The sequence below is a fragment of the Pteropus alecto genome, unplaced genomic scaffold (assembly GCF_000325575.1).
Source record: "Pteropus alecto unplaced genomic scaffold, ASM32557v1 scaffold131, whole genome shotgun sequence".
In the NCBI taxonomy this organism is placed as follows: Eukaryota; Metazoa; Chordata; class Mammalia; order Chiroptera; family Pteropodidae; genus Pteropus; species Pteropus alecto.
In genome coordinates, this window is record NW_006434709.1 from 2,466,069 (window position 1) to 2,490,310 (window position 24,242).

A 24,242-nucleotide genomic window follows, 5' to 3' on the forward strand; every position below is an offset into this window, starting at 1 on the left:
ATGTCCTTACTGGTCCCATCAACTCTGGCAGGGATGGGGCGAGGGTATTATTTAGTCAGACATGACTGGTAGGGGAAAGGGAATGTTCAGGGTAAGGTGAATCATCAGGTTGGGCAGACACCCCAAAGCTTTCTATTCTGAGAGTGCACTAAGAAATGGTAGTTCCAGGAGAAAAATGAGAATCTGAAATAAGGCAATGGCAGTGAGTATGGGAAGAGTAAACAGATTTGACAGTGATGGAGAAAAATCAATAAGCTCTGGTAATTAGTTGGGTGTTGGAGAGAGGGAATTGCTAAAGATACAAAATGGGGTAGATGGTCACATTCATGATAATAGGTAGGTAATATAGGAAATTCCTTTCCTTGGAAGGTGTAGGGGGAACATAGAGGGCTTGACTTCAGTTTTCTCAACAAAAATGTTGAGTTTGGACTGCCTATGAAAATTACAAGTGGAAATGTCGATCAAGTTAATTGAGAAAGTCGAATATATGGGTCTGGACCTCTGAGGAGAGTTGTCAATATTATGAATTTAATTAAAGGATGCTTAACTGCTTAATGGATGAAGTTGCCTACAGAGCATTCATAAAGCAAACACAGATGACTCAGGACTGAATCTTTAACTGAAGAAACATTAGCATTTAAGAACCAGGACGAGGATGAGGAACTCTAAAAGAGATCAAGAAGTGGACAGAAATGTAGGAGAAAACTGAACGTGTAATGTCTTTTTCTTTGGAAGCCCAGTGGAAAGAGTCCTTGATTGCATAGTATCACCAGTGAGCAATGCTGCATGGCTGTCATGTGAGATAATATCTGAAAAGTAGTGTACTGGATTGAACCACAGTGAGGGCCTTGGGGAGGGCAGAAACCAGATTATAGGAGGTTTCTGCATGACTGGGGTGTAGGTGGAGAGAGAGAAGAGTATAGATAATAAAAATACTGGTTGCGAAAGAGAGGAAAGGGGTGGTAGCTAGATGGATCAAGAAAGGAGTGAAGAGATTTTCTTCCCTCTTTTTAAGATCAGAGAGATTTGAAGCATGTTTCAATACTGGTGGGAGAGGGGCAGTAGAGAGGAGCAATTGAAAATACAAGAGAGGAGGTATAATTTCTGCAGTGAAGTCCTTAAAGGGGGAGTGGTGGACCCAAGAGACAGGAGGAGGGATGGCGGCAAGGAAGGAGCTGATGTAGAGAACTTAGAAGAGGAAGGAGTACGAAAGTTGAAGACACAGTAGATTGCGGACTTTTCAGGACTTGAAAGTTGGTGGTTAGTTAGAGATGATGGAAAGGGAGGAGTTTGAGGCCCCTTTCAGTGTTGAGATTTTTTAATGATACTTTTGACCCTGAGAATAATTTTAGAAACAAAGGCGGGTAGTTCTGTTGTATAGGTCAGTGGGAGTTGGAGGAAGGTGGTGCACCGGGAATAGGATCTTGTTGCTTTTGAACTATTGTCTGAGCCAGGTTGTAGATGTGCTCAGCATTGGACTCTCAGGTTTCCTTAGAATTGAATCACTAATTGCAATGAAGCAGACTCAGACCAGTCAGCATCTCTTAATATTCAGCATTCAGAGAAAAGCTTAAAGGCATCTTTCTGTTCAAAATTTCACTGAAAACAGTTTCCACAACCCCATCACATACTTTTACTAACATAGCCCTGTTGGGATGTGTGGTCTGATTTTGTCTAATGCAGACTGTTTTTCACTTCATCCAAAAGCCTTCACTTGCCTTAATTAAGTACTGCTTGAAAGCTGAGAGGTAAAATGTTCCATTTTACAGCCCTGGGAGTGGGAGGGAAGTGCAATGAGTTCTCCTCTTCTTCCCCAGCAGGCCTTCCCCTCCCACTGAGACCACATTGCCCCAGAGCCTGCATTTCCTAGGGTGCCTGAGTGAAGGTGAGGGTGAAAGAGATACAAGGAGGTGAAAAGAACTCAAATTTAAGAATAAGAGTACCATCCCCACTGCCTCCCCGACCTAAATTGCTGGCCCCTATTGAAATGTGCTGCTGCTTGGTGTGGGTCCCTTATGCCGCAGGTGGTAGGGATAAGGAGAGGGCCTGGCTCTTTTCTTCTGACACAGTGTATATTGCACCCTGCCTCCTGTTGTTAGGGCAAATGCAAAGGACAAGGGAAGGGGAATTTAGGGCAGCAAGAAAGGAATGTAACTCAAACTTGGTAGCTGAAACCCCTCCCACGGTCTGGTTCTGCTGGTAGGCCTGGGAAGTGATCTCCACTGTGCTGGAAGGTTGAAGATGTGCTGGAAGCTGACGCACCAGTAGTTTCCTGGCACTCTCCTATATTGTCGCTCAGCTTTCCTTGTCATGGGTTTTTTTTGTTGTTGTTGTTGTTTTACCTAGAATAGACCCTGATGGGACTGTTAGGGCATGCTAGTCCCAACCCCTCACAGTAGAGGAGTAAATTCTACAGAATAGCCTGGTTTCTCAGGACAGCACAGTGGCCCACTCTTAATGTGCATGGTGCCGGAGGTCAGATAATGGAAAGTTCAGTGAATTCTTTGCTGTATCTCACTTTCCTTATTGGTAAAATGGAACTTGAGTCTCTGAATGGATAATAGGTAATTTGATGAGAAGATCACAGTAAAATATGTTGGGGGAGCCTTTGGAAGCATGTTTTTGGGTGGGCTTTAGGAAATGAGCCTGCCAGACACAGATCTAGGGCACTGGACACACACACAGGCAATTGGAGTTCTGCTGCTTACAGTGTGAACCTGTGGTTCTTCATTGGGTAGATGGATATAATAAGACTTGCCTCACAGGATTGTCATGAGGATGCAATTAGATGATGCATGTGAAAGTGTTTGGCGCAGAGCTGAATCTCAATAGTGCTATTTTTGGATGTGTCCTAAACAGATGTGCTATAAAGTAGCTGGAAGATGTGAAAGTCTGATTGAGAATAGAACATGCGGCCTTAATACCATGGAGCATTATATTGTGTGTGTGTGTTTCCTTCTCCTGATATTCCAATTACGTTTGTGTGATTACCAGAGTAATTTTTCAGACTGCTCTCCAGGGTGATGATGCTTCTGTGATCATGGACTTGAGCTCTTGAGCTCTAGAGACAAATTTTTTCTTGGCGTATGTGCCTATGTTTGTCCCTAGGTAGACCCAGGCCTTGATAAACTTCTCATAAGCATGGTTAATTGAGCTAATAATTATAATCACTTTCATTTACTTATTTTTTGAATGTTTATGTGTGCATCATGTGTTTATACTGCCATTAAACTCAAGCATAATTGTTAACATATAATATTTTTAAGTGATATTCTTTTAAGGACTCATGCTCCTTTTTATGGTTAGTGGGGATGTCAGTCATTGTATGTTGTATGTTTTCTGAATAGAAAGAGTTTTACCTATTTTAATCCCAGCCCTGCTTTACACCAAAGACATGCTATTTTCTCCACATGTAGTTTAGTGCATTGGTTGGAGCTGGTGTACTCCTGGTCCTTTTTGGAGACTTAGTTTCGTAACATGCCTCTTCAGGCAGCTTTTTATTTAAAAACAAACAACTAAAAGATTTTTTTAATTTAGGAAAGATAATAGATGGTCATTATAGAAAAAGTGGAAGATAGAGAAAAAGATATGGAAAAAAATAATCATTCATACACCATCCACAGGTAACTCAGTCTTAGAAAATTTTTGATTGTTTCAGTCACAGCATTTGTTGTATTTTCTTCTAGTCATTTTGCCACATTTTAGTATAGTTGTGTTCTTAAGAGCTTTGTATCTTGTTCTTTTTATTTAATATATTGTATATACTTTAAGATATTAAAATGTTAAATATTTAATGGCTACATAATATTCTTTTGTATGAACAAACTATGTTTTTAAATAAATTTTTTTGTTATTTTTGTATTAGCATGTCTTAATTCAGGCATTGTACATACCTGTAAGCAAAACTGAATATTAATTTTGAATAATAGCTTAGCAGCAGAATTATATGCATTCGGCAAAAATAAAGCTACTTCTTGTGGATCATACAGTGATAAAAGAAATAGATGGCCTGTGTCCTTCCTTCATGGCTAATGTTGATATTTTTCAGAAAAGGCAGGGAATATTTATCCTAGTCTTTTAAGCCCCATTTTGTTATTTCCAGGCAATTCATTGCATTTAGTATCCTAGAGTCAAAAACTGGTTTTGCTCCTGGCTTATTTGACAAATGCACATTCCAGATATAGCTTGTATTCCCAAATATACAAAGTGGTGTAGAGTGTAGTAGAATTTATTAGGGAAAAATACCTGCACAAATTTCCAGGGATTGGGTAATAGATAGGAAAACTAGGTCAAAATGGTCAGTCATGATGGGTATGGTGATAATTTGTCAATGAGCACCATTATCTCCTTCTTTAAAAAATAGCTCTGATACACCAAATTTCTCCATAACTAATAACAGTAAAGACACCGAATTAGCTCTTAAATATTATTAGGTCTTTTTTTTCAGGGCTGAACTTTTCATCTATTTCAATTAGACACCCCTCAATACCACTTTCTCATTTTTCATTCTTTTGCATCAAGTCTGTGTCTTCTTGGTGTAGAGGATTTTGTCTTTTTAAGTTTTTAAAAAATTTTGTTAAATTTATTGGGGTGGCATTAATAAGATCATATCAGTTTCAAGTATACAGTTGTATAGTACATCATCTGTATATTGCATTGTGTGTTCCCCACCCAAAGTCAAGTCTCCTTCTATCACCATATAATTGGCCCCCTCTACCCTCTGCTACCTGTCCCATCCCCCTTCCTCTCTGGTAACCACTGTACTGTTGTCTGTGCTGTGAGGTTTTTGTTTTGTGTTGTTTGTTTATGTATTACTTTCTGTTTTATATCCCACACATGAGTAAAATTATATGGTTCTTTTATTTTGTCTGACTTGTTTCACTTAGCATGATATTCTCAAGATCCATTCATGTTGTTGCAAAGGGCAGTATTTCATCTTTTCTAACGCTTAGTAGTATTCCATTGTCCATATGTACCACATCTTTATCCAGTCATTCATCGAAAGATACTTAGGTTATTTCCATGTCTTAGCCACTGTGAATAATGCTGCAATGAACAAAGGGATACATATATATCTTTACGAATAAATGCTTTCAGATTTTTTGGGTAGATATCCAGAGGAAAGATTGCTGGGTCATATGGTAATTTTATTCTTAATTTTTTGAGGAACTTTCATATTGTTTTCCACAGTGGCTGTACCAATTTACATTTCCACCAGCAGTATATGAGGGTTCTTTTTTCTCCGCAACCTCTCCAACACTTGTCTTTTTTCTTATCTTTTTCATAATAGCCATTCTAACAGGTGTGAAGTAGTATCTCATTGTGGTTTTGATTTGCATTCCCCTTAGAGCTAGTGAAGCTGAACATCTTTTCATGTACTTGTTGGCCATTTGCATATCTTCTTGGAAGAAATGTCTGTTCAGGTCCTCTGACCATTTTTTAATTGGATTTTTTTTTGTTGTTGAGTTATATGAGTTTTTTATCTAATTTGGATATTAGCCCCTTATCAGAGATATTGTTTGCAAATATCTTCTCCCATTCAGTTGGTTGCCTTTTTGTTTTGTTGATAGTTGTGTGTGCGTGTGTGTGTGCGTGTGTGTGTGTGTGTGCAGAAGCTTTTTAGTTTGACATAGTCCCATTCATTTATATTTGCTTTCATTTCCTGTGCCTTTGGGGTCAAATCCATAAAATCCTTTCTATGACTAAGGTCCATATATTTAGTACCTATGCTTTCTTCTATGAATTTCATTGTTTTGGGTTTTATATTTAGATCTTTGATTCGTTTTGAGTTGATTTCTATATATAGAAGTCTAGTTTCATTATTTTGCATGTGGCTTTTTGATTTTCCCAGGGTGGCTTTCTTTTCTCTATTGTATGTTTTTGGCTCCTGTGTTAAAATTATTTGCCCATATATATGTGAGTTTATTTCTAGGATCTCAATTCTGTTCCATTGGTTCTGTTCCATCTGTTTTTCTGCCAGTACCATGCTGTTTTGATTATTGTCGCTTCATAGTATAATTTGAAGTCAGGAAGTATGATACCTCTGTCTTTGTTCTTTTTTCTCAGGATTGTTTTTGTTATGCAGAGTCTTTTGTGGTTCCATACAAATATGATAATTTTTTGTTCTTTTTCTTTAAAAAATGTCATTGGGATTTTGATGGAGATTGCATTACATCCAAATCTTTTCTTATGGGACATTTAAGTAATTTTCATTTTTCATGCTTCTAATTTTTTTCTCGAGTATTTTTGTGTACATTTTGTGAATATTTCAGATTATTTCCTTAAGATAGACTTCTAGAAATGAAATTGTTGAGTCAAAAGATCTTTGAGGCTTTTTATACATATTTCTGTGTTGCTTTTTATACCAGCTAACATTCCTACCAGAAGGTATGACTGCCTAACTCAGGCTGTTTGCTAATACAGCTTAGGGAACACTCAAGTCTCATTCCTTTCCCTCTCCTCAACTTTATTTGAAGTGCGGCTTACCAATAGTACTAGATGCTTGAATAGAATTGTCCTTTTACTTCCAGGTTGGGTGGGAGCCTATGTTCTTCAGATCTACTTCTCTTCCTTGCTTGGCGTAAATCTAGAACCCTTTGACATCTTGGTTTCTCTTGATACCCTGTACTGGCTCCTAATTAAGCTTCAGGTATTTTTCCCTAGGCTTCTGATTGTTCTGCACTGACCCAGTAGCCTCTTTCTTCAGCTCTTGTTGAGGCTCCGAAGCATCTGGTTATTGGAATGAGGACCCACCTTTCTTCCTAAGCCATATTTTTCTGTTCTATTTTGGTTGGTGCTCATTTTTTATCAATCTAGTTGATGAGCTTATACTCATTTAATATCTAGGCTGTTAATGCTTGGTCTCTGCTTCAGCGAAGCTTGGTTTCTTTATGTTTGTTTGGCACCTGAGTCAAGTCTCATCTCACCTGTGCCCTAGAGGGCTTTGAGAGTAGGGTCTCCTTGGAGCCTTACTACCTCACTGTACTTCTGAGAGCCAGAAACGGACACCACAGTTCTGTTTCTCTTCCTATTTCCCAGTCCCCCACACGTCCTTTGGAGTCACTCACTGAGTTGCTGCCCGGCCCCCAAGAGTGTCTTGACCTTTCAGGTGTTCTGTGGAGCAGAGTGGAAGGACAACATGGACACTGATGCCTAGACAGAGTTCTCTACTGTGCAGACAACAGTTTCACATAGGGCCAGGACTAGAGGGAGATACTCCAAGTGCAGAATTCAAGGGGGCACCCAAAACCTCAGTAATCAACATAAATAATATTTTAATGCAATATTTAAAAAATAAAAATGAATGCAAGAAACCTTGAACAAAATACCAGAATTTAAAATACAGGATCAATTTAATGGGCTGTGCCCAGCCATACTACAGCCTGAGTCAAATGAAAAAAGATTACTACTGACTTTATCTTCTTGTGTCTATGGCAGGCGTCATACTCTGCTCACCCTAATCCTGACCCTGGTTTTATACCAAAGGCAGGGGAAGTTTTCCCAGTATGTAATTCAGTGCATTGTTCACTGGTGGTATGCTCCTGGTCCTTTTGGAGACTTAACCTTCTTGATAGGCCTCTCCAGATTTCTTCATAACTGAGTTCTTTTTTTTACTTAATTTAAAAGACTTAATTTGAAAGACTTCACCCTGTTTTCTCCCATTTGAGCGCTAAATCCTCTTCTCTATGATTACTTAGATAATCCCAGACAAAAACCATCTTCACAACATCCCCAGATAATGAGTGCTGGGGACCCTACTTCCTAACCCTTATCTGTGAGCCCAAGAAAGATTACAGTGTAGACCATGTCCCCCTGTTCAAGTTCCTTGTGACTGTCCTTTCCCAAATGGATTTTTGACCGCTTGCTTCCTTAGATCTTTGTATAATCATGCAGGTTCTATTTTAATGTAAATCTTGTCCTCAACTTAAAAATTCTCAGTCTTCAAGTGTAATTTTTAATACTCTGTTTTAACACTCTGTTTTTGATACTTTCTGTTAAACGAGCCTGTAATGGTTAAAATTATTAAAATTTAGATTGTATCAGAGCTTGTGTATTTCATAAACATATTGGTGCAAAGTGTTGTAGGGTCATTGAGTGTAAGGAACAGAAATTTAATTAAAATTAAAGTAAACTAAAAAAAAAGAATTTACTGGATAAATACAGGGGAACTTTCCAGAACCCAACAGCAGGATGTTAAGCTGGATTTTGTGAATATTGGAAAGTTATCAGGTGGCTCTTCTTTCTGTATCTCCTTGGAGCTTCACAGCCTCAGAATGCAGCTTCTTTCAGTGTCTGCTCCATTCTCTTGCCTTTTTTAGAGAACACTCTGCTTATTTGTGAGCATGCAGAGTGTTTTCTAAAAAAGGCAAGAGAAAGACAGTAGCCACCAGCCTAGTCTACATGGTTGTATAGCACCGTCTGAATATAGTTCCTGAGGCTGTCACTCAGAGTCTCAGTGGAGAGTGTGTGCCAGCTGCCCACTCCTGGTCCAGTTAGCTGTGGCTAGGAGAAGGGGATCACTTGATATAACATATCTAATTTTTTCAGCAGGGTGTGAAGAGTATGGGAAGCTAGTCCAATGTGTGTCCTACAATGAATAAAAGTAAGACAAAATCTTTGCCCTCTGAGAGAAGGTAGTCTTAGTGAGAAAGACTGGTATGTCAACAAATCAGGGTAAGAAAATAATGTGGAAATGGGCATTCTGTTAGGTGAAAGTTCACATAGGAGGCCTGATTTGAGCTACACTTGAACTTAACAGTTACAAGTTTACTAATTAAAGAGAAGACAGGCATTCCAGGTAGAGAATGCAAGCAAAATCACTGAGGCATAGGAGGGTGCTGTCCAGGCCCTCACTTCAGAGTGGGCTCCAGATTATCATGGGCCTTGTATGCCACACGAAGGTTGGGATTTTGTCTTGTAGGCGTTTGAAAGCTAGAGGAGAATTATGAGCAGGGAAACAACGTTATTAGATTTGCTGTTAATTAATGAAACATCTCTTAATCATCTACCATGTAGCAAGTACTGTGTTAGCCCTGAGGATTCCAAAGGAAATAAGAAGCTCTTCTTTCCATTTTTATTTTCTTTGGTGACACATTTTTCAAGTGCCTGACCTAGAGAACAACATAGAATGCTTTCCTATGGTTTCACAGTATTAAAAGTCCTAAAAATGGTGTTTGATTATAACATTAAAGTATCATAAAGGATATGTGGTATACTTTATGTAAAAAATACTTTATAAAGTATCATATAATATATCATAAATTATTATGATAACATAACAAGTATCATTTCTACCAGGGCAGAAAAGATTGGTTCGCCCTTTGCCTACTGGAGAGATTAGCGTATCACAGATAATCATAATACATTGTGATAAGTGTAATAATAGAGGTACTGGCCAAACATGTACCATAATATGAAAGCCTGGGGGTGATTGTCAAAGAAAGTGAAGACTTTACAGAAGAGGTGTTATTTTAACAATCTCAAACTCCTTTTATCAAGATATTCAAGACAGAGGGAATGGCATGTATAAACTTCCTGGGAGTAAAGCAGAAAAAAGGTTAAAGTTCTGAAAGCTTGGTGGTAGAGGGGGAGAGAGCATTGGGACATGAAGCTGGGCCAGGACTGGACAGTATTCAGATTATAAAGGATCTAGAGCTGTCATACATTGTTGATGGGAGTATAAAATGATACAGCCACTTTGGAGAAAGGTCTGGCAGTTTCTTGTAAAATTAAATATACACCTACCTAGTAGCCTTGCTCTTATATTCTTAGGTATTAGATATTTACCCAAGAGAAATAAAAACATATGACACAAAAAGACTTGTACAAGAATGCATATGGAGCTTTCTTCATAGTAGCTCCAAGTTTGACATAACCCAAATATCTATAAGAAAAAGAATAAACAGGTTTATTCAAATAATAAAATACTAGCCAGCAATAAAACCACTCTGTACACTCAACAATGTAAACTATTATGATTAAAAGATCCTTACACAAAAAAGCGCATACTATATTCCATTTATATGAAGTTCTAAAGCTGGAAAAACTAGTAATAAATGAAAAAAATCAAAATAGTGGTTGCTTCTAGTGGAAATAGGAGGTGGGATTGTTTGGAAAGGAGCATGAGGGAACTTTCTGTGTGATGGAAAGGCTTTGTATCTTGATAGTGGCTTGGGTTATATGAGTATACATTTATCAAAACACATTCAATAATACACTTAAGATTTGTACATTTCACTATAAATACTCTTTATTTTTACCCTACCACTCCAAAGAACCATGAACTCTGAATACTAGTTAAAGATAATGCATGCTAAAGTATTTAGGGTAAAGTGCACTGAGGTCTGTAACTTACTTGGAAATAAGATGAATTGATGTTTGCATTGATGGATGATAAGTGTGTGATAAAACGAGTATGGCAAATATCAACAATTGTAAACTCTAGATGGTGGGTATATGGATGTTTTCAGTATGATCTTTTCAACTTTACTGTGTGTTTGAAATTTTTCATAACAAAGTGGGAGAAAATTTAAAGGTTCTTATATACTGTGTTGTTAAGGAATTTGGTCTTTATTCTGGCGTTAGGGAACTAATGAATGATTTTAAGAGAAGTTATAAGATAGGGATTTTAGAAGAGAATGAGATCCAAGGCATGGAATGTTAGGACTCTATTTTAGTTCTGGTTAGAAAAGAAGACAGTGTGAGGGAGCTTCAGGGATGGAATAGAGGGGATGGATTCTGGAGCGGTTTAGGGGATAGAATTGTTAAGACTCAGTAAATCAACGTGGGCGATGGTGGGAGTTGGGATGAGGAGACGACTGTGACCTGGTGCACAAGTACTAGGTGAGGGACCATGACCTGGAGCTGGCGGATGATGGTTATGGGTAGCGCAGTCATATCCTGAACCTCAGAGGAAGGGCTTTAATCTAGCATGAAGTTAAATTGAAATGCTCTGGAATTAACAGTTGGGAGCTGAGAAAATGTCATCCTGCTTTCCAGGATGAGAACTCATCTCCTCTCACCTAATTAGGAGGGCTGAGATAGATTAGAATGACCTGGATAAAGAAGTTTGCCTGGAGACCAGTTCTAATGAAACCTACACAGTTGAAAATTTTTATATTATGTACCTTTGATGTCAGAGCATATCTCAGTAGAACAGAAGACACAGCTTTTAACCTGGCTGCTAAGCTCAATCACCACACTAGTAAATGCTCTTTTGGAACAGGATGCTCTTTCTGGAACAGAGCTAGTTAACCTGATCTTACTACAGAAGCAATAAGTGCAGAAAAGTAAGCTTTGAAGCATGAAGTTAAAGTGGAATGCTCTGGAATTAACAGTTGGGAGCTGAGAGAATGTTAGCTAGTCTTTGGCTTTGTTAAAACTTTAGTTCTCTTTCGGAGAATGTGGACCAGTAACACACATCATGTCTTGGTGGAGCTCAGGTGTCTTCAGTGGGGAACTGATAAATCTGGGCATGGATGCCATGCCCTCTGGCTGACCTCAGTTGCTCTGTTTGTGTGCACACCACTTATTAGAAGATTGCTGGCACCAGTGGCTTAGGGGACTGAGAATTCTTGCCCAAGGGACTCTCCATTCCTTCAGATGAGCAATGATGCAGGGTTGAGCATGGGCTGTTTGATTTTTTTCTTCTCAACTGAAGTGTTTCCATTTCCAGCTCAAGTGTTATTTTTAAAAGAAGAGATCGCATGTAGAACAAGTGTCGCTCTGTAATAGCACAGAGATTTCTGTAAAGCTCTCCATAAAGCTGCGCCTTGAGCATATTGCCCCAGGACACAGTTCAGTGGGCTCCAGTCTCAAACAGCTCTCAGCTGTGCCAGACTGAACTCTCAGGGTTTTTCTCAGGAAGGGTTGACCACCTTATCACCGAGAGGCCTTCTCTCAAAATGTGTCCTTACTATCCCAAACTAGATTCTAACCTTCTGAAAACCTGAAACTGTGTCATATTTTTTTGTTTTGTTTTTGGGATTAAAAAAAATATTTTACGGTACAAGGCAAACACATTGTGTTTCAAACATTTGAGTACCTTTTATGTAGTAGGTATTATGCTGGGTGACAGGCCACAGTGAGTCAGTCGTTGTCCTTGTCCTTATACAGTTTACAGTGTTCAGGAAAAGAAGGCATCAAACCACGAATTGCCCACCTGAGTATTTAATTATATTCCTGATATACCCCAAAGGAAATATAGAGGGTGCTGTGTATAACAAGAGACATAACCTCATCAGAAGTAGAGGGTGAGGGTTGGGGGCAATCAGGGAAGGCTCTTCTAAGGCATTAACATTTAACCTGAAATCTGAAGGAGTAGGCCAAGAATAAGTGACTGGGGCAAAGGGAGATGTATGCCCCAGTCCTAAGGAGAAATCCTTAGGAAGGGTGGAATATAAACAATATCAAGGAGGAAAGGAGTCAACTGTGGCTGGAACAAAGTGAGCAATAGAAGACTGTGGTGTTTGAATGACATTGGAGAGAGAGATCATGTCCTATCACATAAGGGCCATAGTAAGCATTTGGAGTTTTATTCTGAGAAGGGCAAGAAGCCACTGAAGAGTTTCAAACAGGTGAATTATATCCAATTTACATTTTCAAAAGATCAACCTAATATAGAAAATGGCTTAGTCTAACATGGGAAAGCTGCTCAGTGGATTTCAGTGAACAAAGAATATGGCCCTACTGATGTCTCTCATCATTTCTCTCTACATTCACCAGATGATTAACCCTGTGGTAACATAACAGGACAGCGAAGGTGGGCCAGGTAGCTCAGGAAAAGGCCCTCTTTCAGTAGTTTTTAGATGTCAACAGGCCAGGCCAATATACTTTGGTTCTATCCACAATAATTCTTAAGCCTTTGTAATCCACAAGACTCTGGTGTGTGCGAGCCAACTTGATTTCTTAAAAGTCTTAACCTTTTGTTCCAGGCAGGCAGGTATCTATCTTCCCTGGAAAATTTATTTTTGGAGACTCTTGCCAAACCCTCTGAGCTGGAGATGCTCCCCAGTTTTGCAGTCCTGGAAAGGAAGAACCAGTTCTAGCTGCCCCACGTTCCACATGGGCTATAGCCTTGATTGAGTTCCATTGATGTTTCTGTACCACTGCAGAGTTTGCCAGTCTCTGACTTGTACCCACAGCTCCTGATTAGGGGAATGGAAATTGAATGCCTCAAATCATCCCCCATCTGGGTGTTCTTTCTGCCTGGGGAAGATACTGCTTTGACATGTTCCCCAGAAGGAGCTGGTACATGATGATTTTTAATTTGAGGCAAATGAGGAGAGATTGATGTTAAAAAACAAACCCAAGTCCCCACTGGAGTCACTATTGACAAATGCTTCAGATTGACCTTTTCTCCTGTGAAATCTTTGCTTTGCTCCTTGCCATCTGTTCTACAGTTTTGAAAATTTTTGTTCCTTCGGAAACTTTTGGCAAAGTTGTCTACAATGCGAATAAATTGTAGGTGGATGTTTATAAGCTTCTTGGTCATTACTCCCTGTGGGAGCTCACAGACACTGCAGACTGTGCTCTCAGGTTCTCGCTGTACAGAGGACTCTTCCACCTGGTCAACTAGAGAGTCTAAGCTTTAGTCAACCTCCCTTGCCTCTCCTTCCCTTATAGTGGAGGTGTTCCTGCACCGTGTGCTGCTGACACAGGGAGGGGACAGCAACAAGAGAGAGTGGGCCAAGGTGAGGGCCAGGAATTGGCACGCCTGGATTCTAGCCCTGGCAGTAAGTGGCAGTACACGGGAGGCTACTTAGGCTTTTCTCAGTTTCCTAGCCGGTCAATTGGAGATTGTTAATACATGCCCTGCTACTTCACAAGGGTCCCATAAAGATTGCGACAGGGCTGCCTAGTATAGTCCTAGCCTACAAATGGATTTTCCTTAACTTGCACATGGTTCAAGAAAATTTTTAAAGATTGTTACCTGGATTTAAAAATCAGAAGATTTTTACCTAAAAATCCAACTTCTCTTGGAAATTGAAAAATTTGGCAACCTTCAGCTCACATTCCTCCATGACTGAAGTTGAGAAATGAGCTGGGGCATGCACTTTCTGGCTTACAGTCCCCACTGTTCTCACAATCTCCCTGACAGTGAGTCTGTGTCATCAGACTTCTTGTATACATTCTGTTATATCTGGACTGTTTCCCTCAGGGGTCCCCAACCCCAGGACCACAGACTGGTGCTGGTACTGGTACCAGCCCATGGCCTGTTAGGAACTGGGCTGCATAGCAGGAGGTTAGTGGTGGGAGAGTGAGTGAAGCTTCCTGTGTATTTGCAATTGCTCCCCAGCACTAGCTTCACCGCCTCCGCTCCACCTCAGATCATCAGGCATTAGAGTCTCATAGGAGCACCAGTTCCTGGTGCCAAAAATGTTGGGGACTGCTGTTTTAGATGATCTGTCTGGCCCTATAGGCATTTGGGTTTGTGCCCTTGATCTGAAGAAGATATTTCAGATTTAGAACTTTATGATAAGTCAGGTATCATACAAAAACAAAGGACTTTTTTTAGTGGATGGGGGAGATAAGGAGGGAACACCTATGTTCATCACATATCTCTTATGCGCTAAGGTGCCTTCCTTATCATGTAATGCTCTGCAAAACTGTGAGGTAGATCTCAGCTGCCCTTTACTGTGAGAGGACATGGCCTCAGGAAGGTCGTGGCTTGCCAGAGCCAGAGTTTGAACCTAACCTCTTGGACTTAAGGGAATGCTGCATGATTTCAGTGTGAAGTGGATGTGGTGGCACAGCCTGTACCCATTTATATCTGCAGGAGACATATCAGGTAAGGGCTATTTGCATGACTTGCAGTGGGGTAGTCCTTTTTTTCTTTATAAACTACTCTTACATAGCTACAGAATATTCTTTGGGTACTTTTTTATTCTCCTTTGAAGCAGAGTTGGACCCTTTTTTTTACCCCTAGCATCTTGTTCAGAATTAATATTAAACAGCTAAAGGAAGGTGTGTGAGAGCTCTGCCTTAAGTGGAGTCATTTTTTTCCTAATGGGGCTATTGAAATACCTCCTATAATCCTAGGGCTCTGAGGAACCAAGTTTTAAAACCACTAATTTAGTCTTAATTCCTACAGTTGAGGAAATGGAGGCCAAAAAGATCCAGTAACTTGTCCGGTATTGCCTTTTCTTTTACATCTTCCAGAAAAATTCCACTTTAACTGTGTTCTCTATCTGATTATTTAGAAAAGCCCCAGAATGCTATTTTATTTTACCCTCAGGTCATTCAAAGGGAAACTGCATTAAGTAAACATTCATTAGGTTAAACCTTACTTTAAAAGAAACGAAGTTTGTAAGGTGGAAAAGTGGAAAATAGGTGCAAAATATGAGTCTGGGTGAGGTTTTCTTTTAGTATCCTCTGGCGCCTTTGGTTTGTGTCTTTTTTTGTCTCAGACAAGTGGAAGCCATTTCTAAAAGTATAGATGGGACTGATGTTAGCAAATGAAGTTTCCTTCAACCTGTGGGGAAATAAGCGGTGGCAGATTTTAGTGCCTAGAATCTAGGCCCCATCTTAAAATATCCAGCACAACCTCTTTGGCAGCAAACCAGAAACCCTGCCTTAGCACCATGATGGGCTTCTATGTCTCATGGTCTAATCTAAGAGTCCCCAACCCCCAGGCCGAGGATGGGTACTGGTCTGTGGCCTGTTAGAAACTCGGCTGCACAGCAGGAGGTGAATGACAGGCTAGCCCGTGAAGCTTCATCAGTATTTGCAGCTGCTCCCCAGCACTAGCATCACTGCCCAACTTCACCTCAGATCATCAGGCATTAGCTTCTCATAGGAGCACCCGTCCCTGGTGCCAAAAAGGTTGGGGACCACTGATCTAATTGTTCTCATCATCTGCTCAGCTGTTTCTCTGCTCTTTGCACATCACTACTGAGATCATCAGTTTGGTGTTTTTCTTCCCTTCCTACTCACCTTACCTCCCCCATTCCTCACTTATCCTTGCTACATGGAAGGAAGTCACTGGTGTCTTGATTCATTTGGCACAGCCCCTGAGGTCTGGTACGATTTGGCATGATTCAGTATTTGAGACCAAGCTAGGAGAGGTACTACACTTGGTTCTTCAAAATTCCCGTTGCTGATGTCAAATAGCATGATCAGGCTCCTGAGAAGGTTTTGTTGAAAAAGTTTTAGTTATGATAATGACGTTGATGACCATGATCTCTTATTGACATCAGAATTGAAAGAGATTTAGAGATTATATAATCCCCTACTCTGTGTATTACAAATTCTCACTTGCCTTCTTGAATGAGAGATGTAGGCATTCTGTCATCTTTGCTTGAGAGGTAGAAGTTCAAGGTATCACAGTAATTTCATCAGTGACTTCAGGATCCTATGCTTATTAAGCCTTTCATTATGAAAGTGGTGGAAAGCAGCTAATCCTAGTAGTTTAAATGAGGAAGGATCTATAGGGGAATGCAAATTAAAACCACAATGAAATATCCCTACACACCCAACTAGAATGGCTAAAATCAAAATACCAACAATACCAAATGTTGGTGAGGATGTGGAACAACCAGAACTCTCATACGTGGCTATTGAGAATCTGAAGTGGTATAACCACTGTAGAGAACTACAGTTTCTTATAAAGCTGATACACACTTAACCATAAGACCCAGACTATCATTCCTAAGTTTTTACCCAAGAGAAATAAATACCTATGTCCACAGAAAAAGGACTTCTGTATGAACATTTTATAATAATAGGCAAAAGCTAGAAACAATTCATATATCCTCCAACAAGCGAATGGATAAACTAATTGTGGAGAATCTATACAATGGAGTACTAGTCTGCAATTTTAAAAAACCAAACTACTGGTACATATAACAATGAAGATTAATCTCAGAAGTAGTATGCTGAATGAAAGAAGCTAGACACAGGAGTATGTATATACTTTGTGATTCCATTTATTCTAGAGCAAGAAAAATTTATATCGAGAAGGAGGAGGGAGATGCCTACAAAGAGGCATGAGATTCGCAGTGATGGATTGATTGTGGTGATGGTTACAAGAGTGTATACAGTTGTGAAAATGCATCAAACTGTACACTTAAAAGGGTACATTGTATTATATATAAAGTTGATTTTAAAAGATGAGACATCTGGTCTGAGCTCAACCACTAACTAGCTCTATGTGTTGTTATGAAAAGACCTTAATCTCTCTACATCTCTTTCCTTTTGGGAAGATGGGGACAATAGTAGTTCACCTACCTCATTCAGTTATTGTGAAAATGGAAATGAAATCATTTATTTCAAAATGCCTTTAAAAAAGCATAAAGTCATATACAAATGCTGGTTGGAGGTGGGAGGAAGTATTCCATAATTTCCTCTTCAGGGAAGAAAGATAAGAACTGTGATAACCAATATATGAGTTAATCTATATATAAATTTTATTTGCAAGTCATCTTTTAACTTTTTGTAACATTGGCTATGTCAGTTCTCCCTCTCTGGCTGTCAGTAAAATGTTGGGGTTAGATTAGATCACCGGTAGAAAACTGTATGCTCAAAGATACCTAAAGCCTCTCAAATGTGTTGTTTTCTTCAGCCTGTCCGATGTCAACCTGTCCAGTGTTAATTTAAAATGTGACTTGTTGCCAGTGTTTAAATCTGGAGATGCCACATGAAGTTTTGGGTTTCTAATTTATCTTTAGAAATTAGCAGATCTGACAGAACTGGGTCTATGTTCCTACATGGCAACAAATACCTGGAGTTGTGTAGTAGCTATTCCTTTACATGAGCCATATGCTTTAATTTCTCACAGTCTTCACTACTCTCTGTAGCCTTTTCTATTCTATAACATTAAGAGGGAATTTAGTTCATTTTCAAGTGCCCTTGACGTGTTAGGCACTATTCTAGGTCATGACAGTAGGGGAACCAAACAGACGAAATCTCTAAACTCATAGTAGAAAGTACCTATCAACATCATCAACCAAGAGTGCTTTGTATTTTAGGGAAAGTGGGAGAAAACGTTTCTTTGTGGAAGTAAAAAAGGTATTCCTACATATTTAATAGACAAAAATGTGTATGTGCCACAATTATCTTGCCTATTTCACTTGCTTACCTCACATAATGTATCAGATCCTTTCCCTTCGTGATTCAGTAAATTCATGGATTGTCCAAAAACTGCATTCCAATAAAATCATGAAGATTATTTTAGCGTTTCAAAAAATGCCAGTAGGCAGAGAAACTGGAGCAGGCTCTACTGAATGTTAGCTTTTCTTACCTCTTCAAACCATCCTCAGCTCAGCTTTAGATTTTTTTCTTCTAATCAAGATCTTGGGATGCAACTCAGTCTGAAATGAGCATCTCTATTGACAGTCATAACTGCCTTCTGTAACAGCCTGAACCCTGTTTAGCTGTGGCTGAGACTCTTATTACCTAGATTCACATGGCGAACCTGTGCTGGAGAAGCATCTTGAATGGTGCTATCTCCCCTCTACCTTCTAATCTAATAATTTACATCTCCATTTAGTCAACTACATAGTGATAGTGGCCAACACTTTTAAATTGACAAATTCTGTCAGGCTTCGATTTTGATATCATGGCCAAGGAACCCTGATTTAAATGTTCTTTACCTGCAAATAAGCCCTTGTATGGGCATAGATGCTTGATAACATGGTTCTGTCTGTGGTAGGCATAGTGGTGTATTGACTGGCCTTTAGATATATGATCGGCGCAGGCTTTGAGAATCTGGATTGGCTCTTCTCAGCTAGTTGTGCTTGCCTAGATCGTGTGGTAGGCATCTGACTCATTTCTTCAGTTCTGGTTAGAAAGGTCATCTTGCTACCTGGTGAAGAAAACAATACTGCTCCCATCTGGTGGCAGTTATCTCAAATTGCTGCATCACCAACCAAATTCTGAAAGGATAGCCTGTCCTTTAGAAGTGCCATGCCTCACAGAACTGAAAGAAGTAGCCATTCCCAACTTTTGTTCTCCCAACCTTTGTTCTGTGACACTGTCAGCACTGTCAGGGGGATTGCACAGTTTTCTCTAAGATAGATGAAGTGGGAAGAACATTTTTTGGTCAATCAGGAGAGTGACACTGTTCCAGGTTCTGCCTGTAGCTAGCCATGAGAGTCCTGAGCCTCACTAGTTTTCTCCATCCATAAGCAAAATGCTTGGACTGCTCTCTAGAAGCCCTGCTGGTGCAAAGTCTGTAGTTCTGATTTCTTATGAAATTCAAAATACCTATGAAATGAATACCCACTGTGTTCATGAAACAGTTATGACTATGCATAGAAATTTTATAATTTATTCTATCATTTTCCCCAGTCCAACTTGATTATAAGATACATCATGAATTTAATAGCATATAGGGTGAAAAAAGACAAATAGTACTTCATTAAATATATATATTTATTACAAGAAAATTTCAGACATCTTAAAAATTAAAATGTAAAAAATGTGCATCTTTGAATCGAGAGGTTTTTTTTGTTTGTTTCTTATTTTTTTTGGTGATAAGACCTTTGTGAGTGTGTGCTAGGGTTTAAAAAAATTTTCATATGTCCAAATTTATTTATTTTTCTTTTTAAAAAATTTATTTATTTTTAATTAATGTCACCACATATTTTACCCCTTTTACCCCATCTGCCTCCCACCTCCCTCACTTCCTCCCCCCAGTTAAAAAAAAAATTTTAAATAAATACTCAGAATTCTAGAATTACAATTGACAATTGAGCAGTGTAAGTGTACTTGAAAGTACTTGAAAATATTACAAGAAAATGACAGTTAAAATTAAAGATTATATGGTAAATTTCAGTGTATATCTGAATACTGAAGAAGATCATAATGATAGGAAATATACAAACATGCAGTCTCTGATAAATCATTATCAAAATATACATTGGAATATTTGAGCCCATTAAAAATTTTTAATACAGAATTATGTGTGTATTTAATGAAAACGTAACAATGCTTTATGATTAAAGCTCTCTTTGGCTGTAAGGAACAAAAACAAGCTGACTTGAAAAGGAATAATTATTGTAAAGATATGACATTCATCAGCAGCCAGATACTGACTGAAGTGCCGCTGGGCCTCAGAAGAACAAGAGTGGCAGTCGGGACTCAAGTCGTCCGTCAGGCCTGAGGTCTCTATAATCACTACTTATTGCTCTTTATCAGTTTTGCATGTGGCTGCTAGTCCCAATACTATACCATAACCTTGTAACCTCAATTCAAGTTCCTGTACTGATGCCTTTCCTCTGTGTTCAGCTCCATCCAATTAGTGATCACCTCTGTGCAAAGAATAACCCAGTGATTTTTTTTTTTTTGCTACACAGGGTCAGTGCACAGGATAATTTAAGCTAAATTATGAGGTCGTATGAGCAGGCAGATGGACTAAGTGTCCAGTATAACTGCTGCTTATCTCAAGGTCTTCAACTTTGACAGCTTTGCAGCACCTGACCTATTTATAATCCCTATTAACAGTTTCATCGAACACCTCATAACAGTGTTTGGGGAGTGAGGTCAAGGTTAGGAGTTCTAAGGATTTGTGGAATGCTAAGGTGTAACAAATTCAAAACATTTAAGACTGCCTCAGCTAGTAATTATTGCCTTAAAGGGAATAATAACACCCAGCCTCACAGGATAGTAGTTAGAATTAAACAAGAGCTTAAAATGCCTAGGACAGTGGTTGGAATTTAGTTGTTTTTTCCTTCTTTTCTTCTGTCTAGTCCTCTGTTCTTTGGAAGATAATTACTGTTCCTTTTTCCTGAGATAGATAGGAACAATTTCTTCAATTCCTGCAGCCCAACTGCCCAAGTAATACCTCTGGGTTCCGAGAATCTAAGAATGCCTTCGAAGCCAGGCAGTATGAAGACTAAATGGCAGTGGCATCAGTACCATCAACAGTGACAGCAGCAACCTGTAGCCACTATAGTAATCTGACTGACTTTTTGAACGTGACTCAAAAGAGCTTGTGTGTTTGTTTCTCTCACAGGTGGATTTGCTATCGTGTTTCTCGTGAGGACAAGCAATGGAATGAAATGTGCCTTGAAACGCATGTTTGTCAACAATGAACATGATCTCCAGGTGTGCAAAAGAGAAATCCAGATAATGGTAAGGCTGCCCCTCAGACTCAAGACTGCTTATTTAAAATGGGTAGGGGGAGAGACTGTGCCCTCTCATAAGAAAACCAAGCGAGGCTTGTTCCCTGAGATGGCAGAGTGGCCTCTGCACAAAATGGAAGTAAACAGCCATATAGGACACTGCTTCTGCCTTGGTCATCCTCAGCAGGAGGGTTGAGGAGAAAGGAGTATATTGAGAGAACTGACTGCTTTTTATGTCAGAGAAATAGTATGGAGCATTGGGAATAGTTTATTAAACAACTTGATTCCTAGAATTAACTGTGGAGTTCAATCCGGAAACCCTCCCTAGCTTCCCAACGAGTTTCTTCTCCTAGCCTTGTCTTCTATCAGTTACCAATCCCAGTTTCCAGCCCTCTTGAGTTCTTCAGCATCCTGTGAACATAACTTCACACGTTTTTATTTTGTACATGTACTTTTTTCCACCTGGAATGCTTTTCCCTTTTTTTGACCTAGAAACTTCTTACTCATATATACTCTGATTCTGTTTATAAAAGTCCAAGAATAGGATTTCTATTATCTTTGGTAATAGAAATCAGGAAGTAGTTATCTTGGTATGGGAAATTGACTAGAAAGGGGCATGTAGGAGATTTCTGGGCCATAGAAATGTTCTGTATCTTGTTTTGGATACAGGTTATACAGGACTACACAATTGTGAGAACTCATTGAACATCTTAAGATCTGTGCATTTTATTATGTTAATTATACCTCACGTCTTAAAAAAGTTACTCGGTTTTCAAGATTCAGATTCATGTTTTATTTAAAGGAGTCCCTGTCTTTTAGAGATATATGCTGAAATATTTATGGATGAAATAATATGATGTCTCGAAATTAATGAGTGGATTTAGAAGAGAAACAATTATGATCGAAACAGAGCTATGGGTACATGTGTGTGTGTTAGAGTTGTCTCTTTCATCCCTGACATTATACATAAAAAATTTTAAATAGTCTCTTAATCGTGTTTCCACAGTACTTTTGTTTATGCCAGTTATATTGCCTGTCTTGTTATTTTATAAGTCTGCTATCAGAACGTAAGTTGTTTGAAATCAGAAACTATTTCAGCACACTGCTTAACTTCTAGTAAATACTTTAATAAACTTTGGATGAAATGAATATATGAATAATGGTAATGGCAGAGTACCTGTGTCAATCAAGAAGTGATGATTTCTTTGTGTCCTGGATTTTAATGCTTTCGTAAAGAGCAGAAAGGGGTCCAAAAATGGGTGAAGGTGGCATTGTAGGGATTCCTCTAGGCTTTGCTTGCCGCTGCCCACCTCTGTAGGTTTGCCCTTTCTATGGCCACTTAGAGTAACTAGTTGTACTATAGCAGACCTACTGAAAGAAGAACTCAGAATTTTGGAGAACCTGGTACTGTACTACTTTGGATTCTAAAAGCTGAAACTGTTTGAGAAGGAACTGTTGGTGGAAATAAGAGTTATCATCACTGCGAAAGAAAAAAAAACCCAAAAACCTAAGTCTGCCTTGGTCATCCTCAGTAGGAGAGTTGAGGAGAAAGGAGCATATTGAGAGAACTGACTGCTCTTGTACATACAGTCAGGGCCACATGGATCTGTCCATAAAGCACCAGTGCCCTCTCACTCTCCTGCCACACAGCTCTAAACGACTGTGCTCACCCTACTTCCCTTCATCCACCCAGTGAAGTTTCTGGATGCTTCCTATTACTCTTCCTCCCACCTTTTGCCCCTTCCTTGCTGAGCTCTCATGCTCCGTTTCCCGTCTTTGCTTCTGCTGTTTCCTCTGCTTGGAATGCCTTTTTTATTAATTTTCTGATGTTAGGAAGGTAATTCCACTCTTAAATTTTCTCCCACTCATTTAGAAACATGTTTAAGGGTTTACTTTGTGCTAGGCAGGTGTTAGAGTAGAGGAACTAAGACACAGGCCCTGTAGGAGCTCACAAATTAATGGACCTGATTAGGAATTAAATTACATGGGTTAAAGTTCTGGCCCAGCCATGTATTAACTGTGAGAGTTTTGTTTTATTTTTAAATTAGTTTATGTTTTTTCAAATCTTAAATACTCAAATGAGCGAAATAAGCTTATTACAGAAAACATCAAGCTATTCCTAGAGGGAGGTTCCTCCTATGCCTTTTCAATGTCCCAAAGCAACCACTTTTAGTTGATACATTTGATATATTTCTAAATAAGATGCTGATAATGCTAATTCTTGATTTTTTTCCATTTTAGGCATGTTACACTGTGCAAAGTAAAAATTTAGCTCTTTCATCCCCCATATGTACTCCCCCTGCAATACTAGCATTATTCTCATCTCCCATTCTTCTAAAATAGTAAGTTTTGGCAGTATATTAGTTAGATTAGTATGAGTTTTTACATTATTATATAAGCAAACATTATTTCTGCTGAATCTCCTCATAGACTATGATTACTATTCCTTTCCTACATAACTCTCTTTTCACTGGAATTAATAATTGTTCTTTTTGTTTGTTTTATTTTGCTTTTGTTTTGTTTTAGTATTCTGTGTACTTTTTAGCAATTTAATCCCAAACTCTTCCCAAGTTGTATAAATCATTATTTTAATACTCTTAAGCACATTTAGTATTCTATTTTATCTTCTTGAAGAAATCCCAGTTTTCTGACACGATGGAATCTGGGTTGGTTGCCCTCTAGACCTAATTTACAGTCTTATCTTGGAATTTCCTCAGCATTCGTTTTGCCTCTCTTTTTGTTAGATTTATTGACTCCTCTTTTTTGACATTTTAATTTTTTTGCACTGATTGAAATGATTGTGTCATTTTCTTTTTTTTATCCTTAATATGGTGGATCATATTGACTGCTTTTCAAATAATAAACCAGGTTTGCATCCCAGCAATAATTCTCACTTGGTCATGGTCTATAATTATTTTTATATATTGCTAAATTCTGTTTGTAATATTTTATTAAAGATTTTCACATCTATAGTCATGAGAGATAATGGTCTATAGTTTTTTTTAACTTCCTTTTTCTGGTTTAGGTAGCAAGGTAATCCTGGCTTCATAATAGACTGGAAAGTGTTCCCTCCTCTTCTGTTTTCTGCAAGAGATTTTGTAGAATAGGTGTTCATTCTTTAAGCATTTCAGGGAATTCTTCAGTGAAACCATCTGAGCTTGGGGATTTCTTTTTTGAGAG

General features: G+C 38.8%; 1 protein-coding gene across 16 annotated transcripts in view; it reads left to right on the top strand.

Annotated features, from left to right (window-relative positions):
- The window catches only part of AAK1 (AP2 associated kinase 1), a 158,989-nt gene that overhangs the window by 46,456 nt on the left and 88,291 nt on the right, over positions 1–24,242 (top strand). For all 16 annotated transcript variants that reach the window (XM_025045175.1, XM_025045182.1, XM_025045183.1 and 13 more), the window contains exon 3: positions 20,954–21,072. In XM_025045175.1, coding sequence (XP_024900943.1) covers positions 20,954–21,072 — 119 coding nt within the window. The remainder of the gene's footprint in view (positions 1–20,953; positions 21,073–24,242) is intronic.